At 41.6% G+C, this 17,517-nt stretch overlaps 1 protein-coding gene across 1 annotated transcript in view; it reads left to right on the top strand.

The window, feature by feature from the left end:
* Positions 1-15,140, top strand: part of LOC119042035 (S-adenosyl-L-methionine-dependent tRNA 4-demethylwyosine synthase TYW1) — a 179,111-nt gene extending 163,971 nt beyond the window's left edge. Inside the window, exon 16 of the mRNA XM_037135582.2 lies at positions 9,646-15,140. Within this exon, the coding sequence (XP_036991477.2) occupies positions 9,646-9,867 (222 nt within the window). The 3' untranslated portion in view covers positions 9,868-15,140. The remainder of the gene's footprint in view (positions 1-9,645) is intronic.
* The last annotated feature ends 2,377 nt before the right edge of the window (positions 15,141-17,517 follow it).

The raw sequence follows: 17,517 nt of genomic DNA on the forward strand, positions 1-17,517 counted from the left end.
GGGGTGCCGTGGACTCTCGTGGAGGTTCAGCACCTGGGGGTGACAGTGATTGCTTCCACAGTACTAGAGAACATTGGGGCACCGTTTCAAAAAAATGGTCTTATTAGAAGAAATTTTCTCATGATTCATAGGTAAAGTTTTCCATTTCTTTGGCATTTTTTCCCCTAGAAAGCTCTTAGCTGTTAGGTAAAAAATTACGTGTCATTACAGCACAGTGAATATAGTCAATAATATTGTAATAAGTTTGCATGGTGACAAATGGTTACTACACTTATTGTAGTGGTCACATCATAAGGTATATAAATGTTGAATTACTATGTTATGTAACTGAAAGTAATATCGTGTGCCAACTATACTTTAATAAAAATTTTTAAAAATCAGATGTCATGTAAATTCAGCATATTTTAATATTCTAAATCTAGGAATCTGTACATTTTTAATATTTTTCTTAGAACATGAAATTATTACTTAACTTGGTTTATAATTAGAGTTTTTTTTAAAGACAGTGGTATAACAGATCAAGTATCAGCGTGTTATACATTTATACGAATGAATGCCAAGTAGATACTTTGAATTAAAAGCTTCCCCAGTTCAATTAGTATTTCCTTCAGAGTCTCCATAAATTTGTTTTCTTTATTTCTGGTCATTATTCTACAGTTACTTTTGAGAAGCAATTTTCTTAAGAGAGTACAAATTGGATAATTTCCCTTTATTGAGTTGAAATTCTTAACAAAGCTTTCCATTAATGAGATATTGTATCAATGTTAGGCTGAAAGTGTACGAGCCATTAAGTTACCATTGCAGAATTGGAGTCATTGATTAAAGCTTTGCTAATAATGCACGCACACTTCCATAATAAAAAGGATCCCACTAGGTACTGCTAACACAGCCATGAAAATTCATACCAGATAAAAAGTGACAACAAGAAGGAGGGGTCCCAGGTGGCAGAGCAGGTGGAAGCTGTACTTACTTCCTCCCATGACCACATCAGAATTACAACTAAATTATAGACTGATCAGCCTAGATAACCATCTGAAGACTGGCCAGACAGAAGTGTTATAACTGAGGATTTACAGAAGAAGATGCATACAGACTGGTAGGCGGAGCGGTAACACAGAAAGGGCTGGTCCCACACCCACATGTGGTGGTCGAGAATCTGGAAAAGCAAGGGGTCTCCACCCCACACCAGGCTCTCCAGCCCAGAGAGCACTAGTGCCAGGAAGAGGAGTCCACATAACATTTGGCTGTGAAAAATCAGTAAGGATCATATATGCCTGGGTGAGTTGGGAGACAGCTGACAACCCAGGTGTCCCTTAAAGGGGAAGCACACAAATTCTTACTCACAGGCACTCACTTTGGGCTCTGGCAGGGTCGCAGATCGGAGGGTGCCAGAGTCATACAGGGAAAGACTGAGTTATGTGGCTTCAGGGAGAGTGCAGGAGGGATAGCTGCCAGTGTCCTTGAATGAGTTCTTCTCCCACACTGCCTGTGGACACTATTGTTCCTGGGCGGAACAGTTCCCTCATAAGATATTAGCCTGGGTATCTATACTACCGGCACTCTGATGATACCCTGAGGCCCCGCCCTGCCAGGCTCACACATGGTTGTGGGCTTTGCAGGAGGCAACCAGCCTTTCTTTCTTGGGGAATTTTGGGTGAGCTCGAGGTGCTGGAGACACACAGGGAGAGGTTGAGTTATGTGGCTTTAAGGCGAGGACTGTCTTCCTGCACTTTTTGCCTGTGCAGAGCCCTCTTTCATGGCCAAATCTTATCTGCTTTAGCCTGATGAACTCTAATGGCTCCACCCTGGAGATGCTCTAAGATCTTGTACCACGATGAAAGTCTGTAGGCCACAGGCAGGTGGTGGCTGGCTTTGCTGTACCCTGGGACTTTGCTGAGTAGCCTCAGGCCCAGCACTAGTGCCGAGTTTGAGTCTGTATTAACTTGGTGAACACCACTCACTCCTATCTGGTAACTCCAGAAGCACCTGTCTCATATATCTCATGTACCATCCAAGGCTCTTTCTGTGTCTGAGCCTAATGGGCAGCTGGCAGGCAGCAGTGGGTCTCAGAGTGCCTTGGGACTTTTGCTTGACCTGCCCCAGGCCTGGTATTGGCAGCAGCTGTCCTTGGTATACAACTTCGCCCCTCCCACATGCACCCAGGCCAAAACAGGCAGCTACCAACTATGCTTCAGTTTGTAGATCCTAACAGGTAGCCCAAAGCTGGTCAAAGGCAGCATCTGACATTGACCTGCATCAGACTATCTTCCGAGAGGCCCAAGAATCAGCACACCTGATGGCTGGCTTCATACCACAACAAAACAAGACCCAATTAACTACACAAGCAGCACACACAAAGGGAGGTCTCAGCAGGCACCTCCTGCTGAGGTGCTAGAATCATGCTAGATTCATGCTAGCATGAATTCTTCTGTGTGGGGTCAGCCCTCTCCCGGCAGCTGTACACTGTGGTTGGGCCAATCCTCACAGCCAGCCAGCCTGAGGGTCAGCCCCAATGACAGACAGACGAAGAGCAATTAAGACTCAACTACTCAGTCTAGACTCACATAATGCACACAATGGACACTACCAGAGCACCCAGCTTGGGTGATGAGGGAGACTGTGCCGCTGAGCTCCACAAGACACCTACCACATAGGACCACTCTACCACAACTGGGAGACATAACAGCTCTACCTAATATGTAAAAACAAACACAGGGAGGCAGCCAAAACAGGGAGACAAGAGAACATGACTGAAATGAAGCAACAGGAGAAATCTCCAGTAAAAGAACTAAGTAAAGTGGAGGACAGCAATCTATTGGACACAGAGTTCAAAACAATAGTTATAAGGATGCTCAAAGAACTTAGGGGAATAATAGATGAACTCAGAACTTCAACAAAGAAATAGTAAGCATAATAAAGGACATAGAAACTATAAACAGAAGTAGTCAGAAATGAATACAGTAATTGAAATGAATACTCTTTCTAGAAAACAGAAGGAGCCAACAGTATGTTAGATGGAGCAGAGGATTGAATCAGGGATTTGGAAGACAAGTAGCAGAAAACACTCAATTAGATCAGCAAAAAGAAAAGAGAATTTAAAAAATGAGGATAGTTTAAGGGGCCTCTGGGACAATATCAAATATAACAACATCTACATCATTGGGGTACCAGAAGAAGAGAAGAGGAGAGAGAAAGGGATTGAGAACTTATTTGAAGAAATAATGACTGAAAACTTCTGTAATCAGTGAAAGAAATCAACAAACAAGGCCAAGAAGCGGAGAGAGTTTCAAACAGCATAAATCCAGAGATGCCCACACCAAGACACATCATAATTAAAATGGAAAAGGTTAAAGATAAAGAGAGAATCATAAAGATAGCAAGAGAGTTACATAACAATAGAGCTCCCATAAGATGGTCAGCTGATTTTTCTTTTTTTTAAAAAATTTTAATTAATTTTATTTAGTTATTTTTCAAGTACAGTTTTTTGTTGATTTTTCAACAGAAACTTTTCATGACACAAGCAACTGGCATGAAATACTCAAAGTGATGAAAAGCAGGAACCTGCATGAAGACTACTGTACCTAGCAAGGCAATCTTACAAAATTAAAGGAGAAATAAAGAGTTTTCCAGACAAGAAAAGTTAAAGGAGTTTATCACCACTAAACCAGTATTATAAGAAATGTTAAAAGGACTTCTTTTAGAAGAAGAAAGGGAAAAAGGGGGAACATAAATATGAATAATGAAATGGCAAACCATATATCTATCAATAATCACTTTAAATGTAAATTGATTAAATGCTGCAATCAAAAGACAGTATAGCTGAATGGAAAATAAAATAAAACCCATGTACATGTTGTCTACAAGAGACCCACTTTAGAGCAAAAGATACACACAGGCTAAAATAAATGGTAGGGAAAAGATATTTCATGAAAATGGAAACAAAAAGAAGCTAGGGTAGCAATACTTGTATCAGGAAAAATAGACTTTAGGTACTTCTGGTCAAGATGGTGGCATAGGCAGACATGGCTCGCCTCTTTGCACAAGCACATCAAAATTACAATAAAATATACAACAACCATCGCTTCAGAACCATCAGAATTCGAGTTGAATGAAAGCTTGACAACTACAAAATTGAAGAAACCACATGCATCCAGACTGGTAGGAGGGGCGTAAACTCAGAACGGGCTGGTCCCTCTCCCATGTGTGGGGGATAAAAATTTGAGAGGACAATATCTCAGGAGCGAGGAGTCCCAGTCCTACACCAGGTCTCTAGTCCACAGTTCCAGTGCCAGGAACATAAGTCCCCACAATCTCATTCCCCACAAAAACCAGTGAGGATTGAGTTGATGGAAAAAACTGCTGAAGCCCTAAGCAATTTCTCAAAGAACCCACACACAGACTTAATCAGTCTCACTCACACTGAGCTCCAGCGCCAGGGTAAAATCTCAAAGGGTACCAGTGGTATATAGGAATGAACTCAAGTGTCTGACATCAAGGTGAGTAGAGGCCATTGTTTCTTTTCTAAACCCTCCCCGCAACAGAGTTCCATGCCTGAGACTCCATCAACCTGATTAATGCTGTTTGACCGCCCATGGAGATCCCCAAAGATTCTGCCCCACCCAACTTACAGGCCCACCCAAGCTGCTTTTCGGTATGAATAACTACTCTTGGCCCACAATTTCCTAAATCCTATCAAACAAGCAACAGCAGGCCTCTGTGAGCCCCAGGCTTAGTACTAGTAGCAGCCTGCTTAGATTCACAGCTTGGCTTCCCCTGATAATCTCCAAGACCAGCACAAGTAGCAGCCATCTCAGATTGCTTTATAGCTCAGGCAGAGTGGCCCTAGGAAAAACACAGGTGGGTACTGACCTTGGCCTGAACCACCTGGGAAACTCCCAGGGCCAGTGCACCCAGTGGATAGTTATAGACCACATTGGAGCACCATGACCCTACACCTGTACAACCAATCCTCCGCAGAGAGAGGAGGTTGGTGGTAAGTGGTTGCAGCCAATCCTTGAAGTTCATTGGCCTGGATAATCCCTTCCATTGATCTACCAACTGCAACCAAGTCTCAACTATAAGAGGAGGGTGTACTCAGTCTACATGAAGGATGCACCTTGAGTACCCAGCTTGGGTGATGGGGAGGCTGTGCCACTGGACCCTACAGGACACCTGCTACATTAGGCCACATTTACCAAGGCATATAATTAAAGTAGCTCTGCCCAGCACATAGAAACAAACACAGGGAGGCTGCCAAAATGAATATACAAAGAAACATGGCTCAAATGAAAGAACAGATCAAAACTCCAGAAAAAGAGTTAAACAAAAGGGAGAGATAAACAATCTATCAGATGCAGAGTTCAAAACACTGGTTACAAGGATGCTCAAGGAACTTAATGAGGACCTCAACAGCATTAAAAAAATCCAGTCAGAAATGAAGGAGGCACTAATTGAAATGAAGAACAATTTACGGGAAAGAACAGTTGGATGGATAAAGCTGAGAATCAGATCAGTGATTTGGAACATAAAGAACAAAAAACAACCAATCAGAACAAGAAGAAGAAAAAGGAATTCCCAAAACTGAGGGTAGTATAAGCAGCCTCTGGGACAACTTTAAGTGGTCCAACATTTGCATCATAGGGGTGCCAGAGGAAAAGAGAAAGAACAAGAAATTGGAAATAGATTTGAAAAAATAATGAAAGAAAACTTGCCTAATTTGTTGGAGAACATAGACATACAAGTCCAGGAAGTACAGAGTCCCAAATAAGATGGATGTAAAGAGGCCTACTCCAAGACACATCAGACTTAAAATTCCAAAGGTTAAAGTAAAGAGAGAATCATAAAAGCAGCAAAAGAAAAGCAATTAGTTACCTACAAAGGAGTTTCCATAAGACCGTCAGCTGATTTCTCAAAAGACTTTGCAGGCTAGAAGGGACAGGCAAGAAATACTCAAAGTCATGAAAAGCAGGTACCTACAGCCAAGATTGCTCTACTCAAAAAAGCTATCATATAGAATTGAAGGGCAGATAGCTTCCTAGAGAAGAAAAAACTAAAGAAGTTCATCATCACCAAACCATTATTATATGGAATGTTAAAGGGACTTACTTAAGAAAAAGAAGATCCAGATTATGAACAATAAAATTACAGAAATACACATGTATCAACAGTCAAATCAAAAACAAGCTAAGCAAACAAGGAGGACAGAGACAGAATCATGGATTCAGAGAGTGTTTTGATGGTTGACAGATGGGGGAGAATGGGGGGATGAGCGAAGAGGTGAGGGGATTAAGAAATACAAAATAGTTATAGAATAGCAATGGAAATCTAAAGTACAGTTTAGGAAATGGAGTAGCCAAAGAACTTACACATATGCCCCAAGGACATGAACATGGTGGGAATTGCTTGAGGATTTAGGGGGTGCTAGGTGGAGGGGGCAAAGGTGCAAAATCAGGACAACTGTAATAGCATAATCAATAAAACATAATTTTAAAAAATTAAAGAAAAATATAAAATTTAAAAAATATATACTTTGAAACAAGGACTATGATAAGAGACAAAGAAGGACACTATGTAATGATAAAGCAGTTAATCTAACAAGACATATAAACCTTGTAAACATTTATGCAACTAAATATATAAAGCATTTTTTGATAGACATAAAAGAGAGATCAGCAGTAGTACAGCCACAATAAAGAATTCAACACACCATTGACATCAATGGATAGATCTTCCAGAAAGAAAACTTACAAGGAAACATCAGCTTTAAGTGACACATTAGACCAGATGGATTAAATTGATATTTTCATACATTTCACCCCAAAGCAACAAAATACACATTTTTTTTCATGTGTACATGGACCATTCCCCAGGATAGACCACATGTTAGGACACAGAACAAATCTCAGTAGATTTAGGAAGATTGAAATCATATCAAGCATCCTCTTTGACTGCAATGTTTTGAAACTAGAAATCAATTACAAGAAAAAAACTGAAAACACAAACACATGGAGACTAATAACATGGTACTAAACAACCAATGAGTTAACAATGATGTCAAGGAAGAGATAAAAAGATACCTTGAGAAAAATGAAAATGAAAACACAACAATCAAATGTATAGGATAGAGCTAAAGCAGCCTATGAGGGATATTCATAGCAATACAGGCCTCCCTTAAGAAACAAGAAAATTATCAAACCAACAATCTAACTACATACCTAAAGGAACTAGAAAGAGAAAAACTAAGCCCAAAGTGACTAGAAGAAAGAAAATAATAAAGATTAAAGTGGAAATAACTGAAATAGAGTCTAAAATACAATACAAAAGGTCAGTGAAGCGGGCTTCACATGTGAATTTGACCATTCAAAAAAGAACTAACACCTATGCTCAAACTTCCCCCAAAACTCACGAGACTCATTTTATGAGGCCAACATTGTCCTGATTCTAAAACCAGATAAAGACACTACAAAGAAAGAAAATTACCAGATTTTTTAGAGTATAAGATGCACCCCTCCCCCACCCTTCAAATTTGGGAAGAATAATGGTTGTTAATGCTGCTGTTGAGTTCTGTTTACATTTACATTGGTGAAATACTATGTTATTAAATATTTTACCACATTTTTTTGCTTCAAAATTTTTTTCCTCTTTTTCTCCTCTAAAGCCTAGGTGTGTCTTATGATCTGAAAAACACAGTATAGACCAATGTCCTTGATGAACATAGGTGCAAAAATCCTCAACAAAGTATTAGCAAACTGAATTCAGCGTCATTAAAAAGATCATACACCTTGATCAAGTGAGATTTACTCTGTGATGCAGGGTTCAATATCTGCAAATCAGTTCATGTGATACATCACATAAACCAAGTGAAAGATACAAATCATATGATCGTATCAGTAGATGCAGAAAAAGCACGTGACAAAGTCCAGCACCCGTATATGATAAAACTCAACAAAGTAGGAATAGAGGGAACATAGCTCAGTGTAATGAAGGCCTGTATGACAGACACACAGCCAGCATCATACACAACAGGGCAAAACTGAAAGGTTTTCTCTTAAGATCAGGAACAAGACAGGGATGTCTGCTTTTACCAGTCTTACTCAGTGTAGTACTGGAAGTCCTAGCCACAACAATTGGATAAAGAAGGAAAAAATAAAAGGCATCCCAGTTGGAAAGGAAGAAGTAAAACTTATTTACAGATGAAAAGATAGTAGGTACAGACAACCCTAAAGATTCCACTAAAAAACTGCTAGCACTACTAAATGAATTCACTAAAGTAACAGGATATTAAATAAATATTCAGAAGTAGGTTGCATTTTTATATACCAATTATATACTATCAGAAAGAGAAACTGAGAAAATCCCATTTACAGATTTATCAAAAAAATACCTGTGGCAAATAGACATATGAAAAGATGCCCAATATCACTAATCATCAGAAAAATGCAAATTAAAACCACAATGAGATATCATTTTACATCTGTTAGAACTGCTGTCATCAATAAATCAACAAACAGCAAGAGTTGACAAGGGTGCAGAGAAAAGGGAATGGTTGTGCACTGTTGGTGGAATGCAGATTGGTACAGGCACTATGGAAAACAGTGTGGACTTTCCTCAAAAAGTTAAAAATGGAATCGCCTTATGACACAGACATTCTAATTCTGGGTTTGTATTTGAAGAAACCCAAAACACTAATTCAGAAGGACAGATGCACCGCCACCTGTGTTGCAGTGTTATTTACAATAGCCAAAATATGGAAGCAACGTAAGTTCCCATCAGTAGAAGAGTGGACATAAATATACCTACAATTAATGGAATATTACTTGGCCATAAAAATGAATGACATTTTATCTTTTGGGACAGTATGAGTAGACCTAGAGGGTATTATGCTAAGTGAAATGTGTCAGGCAGAGAAAAGAAATGCTGTATGATTTCACTTATATGTGGAATCTAAAAAACAAAATAAATGAACAAACAAAATGGAAAGAGATTCATAGATACAGAGAACAGACTGATGCTTGCCAGAAGCCAGGAAGGTTGGGGGACTGGGTGAAAAAGTTGAAGGGCTCTAGAAGTACAAATTGGCAGTTACAAAATTGTCACAGGATGTAAAGTCCAGCACAGGTAGTGTAGTTAGTAACATTGTAATAACTATGCACAGTACTGGGGGTAGGTAACAAAATATCTGTGGAAATCACTTTGTAAAGTATATGATTGTCTAACTACTTTGCTGTACTTCTGAAACTAATACAAAATAATAATTGAATGCATACTCTAATCAAAAGTGAGATTTTAATAAAATAAAGTGACAAGAAAAATTAGAATTAGCTTGGTGTTAACATATGTTAATGCAAAAACACTTAATTAACTCTCATAAATGATTGATCAAGATGAACTTGACTTTCAGTTCCAGGCTGTGTTCTTTATGCAGCAGTTTGGTCTTCCCGGTTCAGTTTGGCTGGTGTCCTCAGGCAAAAGAAACTCTCCTTTGACTCTCTTGCTCTGATATGGAACCATATCTGGAGCATGAAAAAATTTTCTTTACCCTGATATGGACAAACGATGAGGCTCATTTTTTATTTTTTGGTGTTTATTTGATTTCTGTTTTAATGGCTGCTGTTACTTCTGACCTGATTACTTTTTTTCTTCTAGTTTAAGATTGAGAGAGAGTGGTGGACATGGATTGATTATAACCGCTTCCAGGAGCTCATTCAGGAATATGAAGACAGTGGTGGATCAAAAACTTTCGGCGCAGAGGATTACATGGCCAAAACTCCTCTCTGGGCGTTATTTGGTGCCAGTGAAAGAGGCTTTGATCCCAAGGACAGAAGATATCAGAGAAAGAACAAATCAAAAGATATTTCAGGATGTTGAGATTATCTGAGTTGAGGGTAATGAAGGACAAAAACTAATGACCCCAGAGGGTTCTCAGGCTCCACTGTGGCTTTTTCAAGGACAAATTTCACAAATTACATTTCGTACACAAGGACACCGTGAGGCAGAACGTGGGGAAGCCAGTCACATCCTGGGGGTGAGGAGACCGCATCCCACTTGGAATTCCACAGCCTCACCATTTCTTTCCAGAACTGAGTCCCTTTCCTGATTTTATTTCTGAGAGGAAAAGTATTTGGGAGGTGGGGAGAGTATACATAGCTACTAGAATTTAATTGACAGTTTATGAATTATAGTTAGTCAGACTCCTAGAATGCTGTTCAGGAGAGGGCTACACAGAATGAGTGTCCCCCTCTCCCGCTGTGGCAGTGGCCTTTGTGGATTGTGCCACCTGAGGTAGGTGTATCTGCTCCCTCTTAGGTCTCTACCCTCTTCTTGTACCTGAAAGTAATTTAGGCCGTCATGGTTCTGTTATTTAGAAATAGTGCATAGATTGCTACAAATTCTTGCTTAATGCCAACCCTGTAGAAATTGAATTTGTTTTAAAACTGAACTAGATCTCATTCCATTCCCATACAAATTGCTATAGAAGGTAATCTATGGGCTGGATTAGAGTAAAAGCTCTTCTCTAGAGAGAGGAGTTACCTTCCGATGTCATTGAATAATTAGTCTCACACACAGACTTTGAAATGACGAGTACAGTTGGCTGCTCGTCTGCACAGCCAGTGTGCAGGGCCTCGCGAGCAGCCAGTGTGCAAGGGGCCTCGCGAGCAGCCGGTGTGCAGGGCTTCAGGAGCAGCCAGTGTGCAGGGCCTCGCGAGCAGCCTGCGGCTGGTCTGCCCACCTCCTGTCGTTCTTGTGGCCCGAGGTGCTTCCCTCGGTCTGTTCTTTAAGGTTCAGGTTTTTTCTCACTATAAACATCATTCAATACTCAATGGTTTTTCAAAGTGTCATAGTTGTTTTTTAAATTCCTTTATTCTAAAAATTTAATTAATAAAAAATCTCCTGTAGACACTTAGAACACAAATTTTCTTTTGAGTGTATTACAGATACGTCTAATCCTGTGCTTCTGAGCCCTGTCAGACCTACTTCCTTTATATCAGTTCTGTCCTAATACCCTTTGTTCTCTGCTGGAGGAAAATTTGTACAGAATGTAATCTACCTACTCACTTAGCTCAGAACTAACCACTGTATTTCTAAGTCTTAGAGTCAACACACTTCTCTCTGTTGGAACATAAGATGGGGCAGGGACGAAGTATCCCAGAAATCATATGTTCTTTCTTGAACCCACTACCCCTTCAAGCTTATGTGTCCTGTCTGCTGATCGTGGGAGGTGAGCTGGCAGTGGTCGGGGTCAGTGAGGCAGGATCTCACTGGAGCCCAGATGTGTTAGTGGTCACTAAGCAGAGACGGAGAAAAACCTTGAGGTAGAATGAAATATTTCTAAAAAGCAAGGGGTCATACTAAGGAGCCCAGAGAAGCTCCTATTCGTGACAGGTCACCCAGCAGCCAGGGAAATGCCTCAAGCACCGAAGTGGGGAGTGAGGTGGCGCCAGCAGGGCTTGGGACCATCCCTTAATCGCTTTTTCAACCAGGCAGCTCTGTTTTTGTTATTTCTGTATGAGTGCTGCAGAACAGACCCAAGGAGGGTTTACTATATACTGTTACCGAAAGGACCCCCCACTTATTCTCTGCCCCCCCACCTAGGTTTACTTTGCCCACCACCAGAGGAAAGAATGACAGAGATTGGTGTAAAGGAAAGGAAATATTTATTTAAAAGTTATACAGATTTAAAGTAGTGACTTAATGTCTTCATTAAAGCACTAAAGTCCTTTAGAATACCCACAGACACACACAGTCCCTCCTTCTCCCTCCCCCCAGTCCAGGGTACCGTATCTCAGGAAAAGAAGTAGAAGTCTGTGATTCGGGCTCCCGGCACCATCAACTGTGTCACTGCCACAATCTCCAGTTAATCCAAAGCAATGTGGCACCTCCTCATGGCCCACCAGCAAGAGTCCTTTCACCCCTTTTCTTCCAGGCAAAGTCTCCTGCTTCCTAAGCCACGTGATAAAAGGGAGCACCCCAAGGGTGTAACCAGAGGGAGTTGTCTCCCAGTTACACCTTGGGTGGAAGCCACTTCCACCCCTTTGGCTCAAAGCGTGGCCACAGCTATTTAACATATCTATGACATTGGTTAAAGGTTATAGCTATGTATAGCTATGTTAGATGGTTATCTGCAAAGCTGTTGCTGTACAACACAGCTCTGAATGGCCCTGCTCCATGTGTCCCATCCCCCAGCTCAGACTTCTGGGCATGAGGACATCCTATTTATTTTTCTAATATTTTGTGGACACCTTGAGTTCTGGACCCCATTAAAAATCCCTATTTGGGGCCTCCCTCTTGGCTTCACCCTGTTACATGAGGACAAAGATACTCTGCTGCTTCAAAGAAAAACAAACCTCAGTTCCAGAATGAGCCCTCCTGACTTCATTAACCTTAGGTACATAAATGAGTAGTTTAATCCCCCCAGAAAATGTTTAATTTATATTAAAAATGATAATATGGCACATTAATCACAGTTCACAGTCACAGCAAAAAAATTTAAATGCCAAAGAAAAATACAGTGGAACTAACTAGAATTCTCATCAGAAAACATGGAGGCCAGAAGATGGTGGGCTGATCTTCCAAGTGCTGAAAGACTTTCAACCAGGAGTTCTGTAGCTAAACCCTTCAAAAACAAAGGAGAAATTAAAGCATTCAAAGGTAAAAATAAGAGAATTGACCACTAACATACCTGCCCTACCAGAACTACTAAAGGGGACCCTTCCAGCTTTAGTGGAAGGAAGTACACTAGAAACTAACTTGAAGCCACATGAAGAAATAGCACTGGTAAAAGTAACCACTTTTATAGGTTTTATAGAAGTATAAACTTATTTTTGTTTGTAACTCCTATCAGTTTTAAACCACAACTGCTTAGAGCAATAATTGTAAAACTGTGTTAATGGACTTACAGTGTATAAAGATGTAATTTATATGGCAACAGTAGCACAAGGGAGTGCAGGAAACGTAACTAATGTTGGAGCAACCGTTGACTACCCACTACTGAAATTAAGTTAGTATGAATGCAGGGTAGATTAAGATGCTAATTTTATTCCCAAGGGCAGCCATTAAGAAAATAGATAATGATAATATAGTAAAAGAATGTGACTCTGCTCCCAGTTTTGATGTGTGCTTTTTTTCCCTCCCAGCAAGCATACCTCCAGCACTCGCTGCGTATCCCACAATTCCATTAAATTCGGACACTGTGTACATGGAGACGGGGTGAGGTGGCACAGGTTAAGGGCTCCCCCCAACCCCACTCCACTTCGGATTCCAGTCTGCAGTCCAGGTTTTCACCTGTGCTTCTGGCTGACCTGCTATAGATTGGAGGTTCCAGTGACCCTCTCCTTGGGTTCAACTAATTTGCTAGAGTGGTTCTTGGAACTCAGAGTAACATTTTACTTACTAGAATACTGGTTTATTAGAAAAGGATGCCACTGGGGACATCCAGGTGGAAGATATGCATAGGTTAGGTTATGGGGAAAGGGCTCAAGCTTCCAGGTCCTCTGGGAGAGTGCCAGTCTCCCGGTTCCCCCAAATATTCTGTGACTCAGAAACTCCAAACCCCATCCTCTGAGGTTTTTTACATGGGCCCCACTGTTAGCTGGGCTCAGCATCCAACCCCTGTCCCCGGCTTAGAGGCCCCACCCTCCGGTCACAGGGTGGGCTCCCCTGGCAGGCAGCCCCAGCCTTAGGCTACCTAGGGGTTTTCCAAAAGTCAATTCATTAGCATAACAAAAGACACCTCTTCACTTAGGAAATTTTAAGGGTTTTAGGAACTCTGAGCCCGGAATGGGGATGAGGACCAAATATATATTAGTATAAATCACAGTATCACAAAGAAACAACAAGGGAATTAAAAAGACACACTAGAAAATATTTAACACAAAATAAAGAATAGAACAGAAATACAAGACATTCAAAAACAAATAGCAGCCCTGGCTGGTGTGGCTCAGTGGATTGAGTGCCAGCCTGTGAACCAAAGGGTTGCTGGTTCAATTCCCAGTCAGGGCACATGCCTGGGTTGCAGGCCAGTTCCCAGCAGGGGACCCATGAGAGGCAACCACACATTGATATGCCTCTCCTTCTCTCCCCTTCCCCTCTAAAGATAAATAAATAAAAGTTTAAAAAAACTCTTTAAAAAATTAAGTAAATAATAAATAGCAAAGATGTCAGGCATAAATCCTACCTTATAGGTAACTGTATTATGTAAATAGATAAAATACCCAATCAAAAGATTGCAGAATGGATTTAAAAATTATATGCTATCTACAAGAGACTCATTTTAGATCCTAAGACTTAGAGGATGGGAAAAGATATACTATGGAAGCAGTAACCAAAAGGGAGCTGGAGTAGCTTTACTAATATCAAAAAAGTAGATGAAAATTGTTCTTAGGGACACAAGAGAGGACATTTTATAGTGATATAATTATAAGCAAATTATTCTTGTAATTGTATCTTACTAGAAAGATGCAATGATTGTGAACGTATATGTACCTGACAACAGAGTCCTGAACAAGGGAAGCAAACCCTGACGGGATTGGGGAGGGAGACAGCCCAGTAATCATTGTAGGCATGCGGAGCCCACCTTCAGTAATGGCTAGTTGGCCAGCCAGCAAGGAAGTGGGCGGTGTGTGCAGCACTGGGAACCCGCTGCACCTGGCAGACCTCTGCAGAACGCGTACCAGCAACACATGTTCTGAAGTGCCCGTGTGCATTCTCGAGTACAGAGGATATGTTAGAGCATCAAAAAGTTTCAATGAATCAAAAAAGGATTAAAGCTTTACAAAGTATGTCCTGTGACCAGCTGAGTGAAATTAGAAATCAACAGCAGCAGGAAAGTTGGGACACTGACAAGTAGTCACGTGCTGTTTAACTACAGGGACACCTTCTGAGAAATGTGTCACTAGGCCGTTTCCTCCTCGAGTGAACTGAACAGGCTCCTAGACGGCACAGCCTCCTGCACACCCAGGCTGTGTGGTACAGCCCGCGGTTCCTGGGCTGCAAATCTGTACAGCACAGTCTGTACTGAACACTGTAGGCAGTTGCAACAGTGGTATTTGTGTATCTAAACGTACCTAACGTAGAAAAGCTCCAGTGCACCCGGTGTAGAAGAGAAGATGGTGCACCTGCGCAGGGTGCTTACCATGCACGGAGCCTGCAGGACTGGAAGTCCTGGCTCTGGCTGAGTCAGTGGTGAGGGGTGAGTGAATGTGAAGGCCTAGGCTGTTGCACACTGCTGAACACACTGACTGGACTAAATTTATAGAGCGACCTGATCACCTGCTTACGAGAGAGAATGACGCAATCAGGAGGTGCAGTAACGATGAGATGGATGAGGCTGCTGCCGGTGGTACTGTTTATGGCAAAGTTTCTTTGTAAGTTGCAAGAGTACACTTTAACATAATGATAAAAATTACAATGTAGTAAATATATAAACCAATAAGAGGTTTATTGTCATTAAGTGTTATGTGCTGTCCATTAATTGTATGAGGCTGGCAGTAGGTTAAGTAGACGAAGGATGTAGGACATAAAGTTATATCAATGAGGAAATACAGATAGCTACAAAATATAAAGAAATTTTCACTTTCAGCAAAGAAATTCCAGTTAAAGTATTTTTGTCCATTAAATTAGTTTCTGCATCATAGTAAGGTAGAATCAAGCATTTCAAAAGCAGTTTGGCAATGTATACTAAGAACCTTGATTTTTAACAAATAACTGAATGATTTAGAGAAAAAAGTAGTGTAGGGTTTAAAGATATTTATTATAGCACATTATAATAGCAAACACCAGGAAGCCTAAATGTAAAATGTAGTAGGCTTCTAATATTCTTTGAAAGAATGGCAAAGTTATACCATATTTTCTAGGCAGTTCACTACTTCAACAAAACGTTCGTTGAGCACTAATTGTGTTGTAGTTGCGAAGCGTTCATCAGTAAGAAAGAGGGGAGCATAATTCTTACCGTTATGAGTCTGACGGGCATTCACCAGAGATGAAGGTTTACACAAATGTGTGTTACTCATCAAATGCACTGTGGCCCCGACTGCTCCAGAGAGTGACAGTCTCCACGTGACTGTGCACTTGGAGAGGTTTCCTTGACAGAGGAAGTGTGCGCTGACGGTGCTGGGACCCCCAGGAACGGTCCTGAATCCAGGGGTGGGGAGGAGAAGGATGCTGCAGGTAAAGGCCCCTCGGGAAGGGTCGGGGCACATTTGAGTAGCTGCAGGAAGGCCTCGGTGGCTGAAGGATGCCGGAGGTGTGGGAGAGGGCCAGGCCATTCAGGGAAATCGGGAACATAAAGGGCGATGACTCTGGGAAAGGTAGGCCGCCCAGGCCCTAAGAGCAACTATGCAAAGGAGCAGCATGGTTAGACTCACCTTTTAATAAGGTTGAAAAATGACTTGGAGAGGTCTAAGGGGAAGTGGAGTTGTGGAGTGTTCTTGTAGCATAGGCAAGAGGCCCAGGGGGTGGCATTTGTACAGCGCACACCCTCCGTGCTGACCCTGGTGGCCGGGGTGGTGGGGAGCAGTGGATGGGTGAGAAAGAGACCATAGAAGGTACCATGCAGAGTTTGGGCCACAAACTGGTTAGACTGGGGAGGTGGGAAGAAAGGTCCAGGATGACTCCTGGCTTGAGAACAGGGTAGAGACCTGCTGTTTTCCAGGCTGGCCAATACTGAAAGAGGGCCAGGACTGGGGGAGGTCCTGAGTTCATCTGGGGACACGTAAGCGTTGACTTCCAAGGAGAAGGTCGAGACAGTTATCAGGCATACAGGTCTAGGGTGGAAGGGGAAATGTGTGCATCATCATCATAAGTTAATAAAGCCTCAAGGAGGCTTGACATCACCCAAGGAGACAGAATAAAATGAGGAGAGACCATGTCTCCAGGAGCCCCAGCAGGTGGTAGGGGGCGGGGTGGGCAGAGAGAGCAGGGTGAATAGACGGGGGGGGGGGGCAGACAGGAGGGAAAGCAGCCCTGTAAGTCACAGACACTCGGGGAGGAGGGCAGGTCAGGGAAAGGCTGTTGGCCAATGCCAGAGCCAGCGAGAGGGCGGCTGGGGAGGATGGCAGGAGACGGTCCTTTGGAGGGGAGCCAGTGATGACCCAACACTTCTGGTGGTGTGCTGGTACCAGTGAAAGTTCTTGAAGCATTTTGATAACAGAAGTTTGTTATAGAATGCTGTCTAAAATATAGACTACAAAATCACAGTTATCTTAATTATGTAAAAATCACATGTTTAGAATCAATGACTGAATACGTATTATTTTAATGACAATACAATAAATGGTACAAGGAAATGTATTCTGTACTTCTTTGTGGAACACGCCTCTAACCTTTTCCCTCAATAAGATCCTGAAATTGGAATTCAGCTTATAGTTGGAGTTAAATATATTCAAGACAGCATATTTTGTCGGTTGAAAGATTATTTAATCTTCTTTGTTCTTCCACTGTGCTGGGTTTTTTGTTTTTTTTTTCACTTTTTATTTGAATACAAATTGATGAACTCTTCCTGGGGCCCTACTGACTTAATGC

The sequence above is a fragment of the Artibeus jamaicensis genome, unplaced genomic scaffold (genome assembly GCF_021234435.1).
Source record: "Artibeus jamaicensis isolate MK-2021 breed Jamaican fruit bat unplaced genomic scaffold, CSHL_Jam_final contig_3182, whole genome shotgun sequence".
NCBI classification, from domain to species: domain Eukaryota; kingdom Metazoa; phylum Chordata; class Mammalia; order Chiroptera; family Phyllostomidae; genus Artibeus; species Artibeus jamaicensis.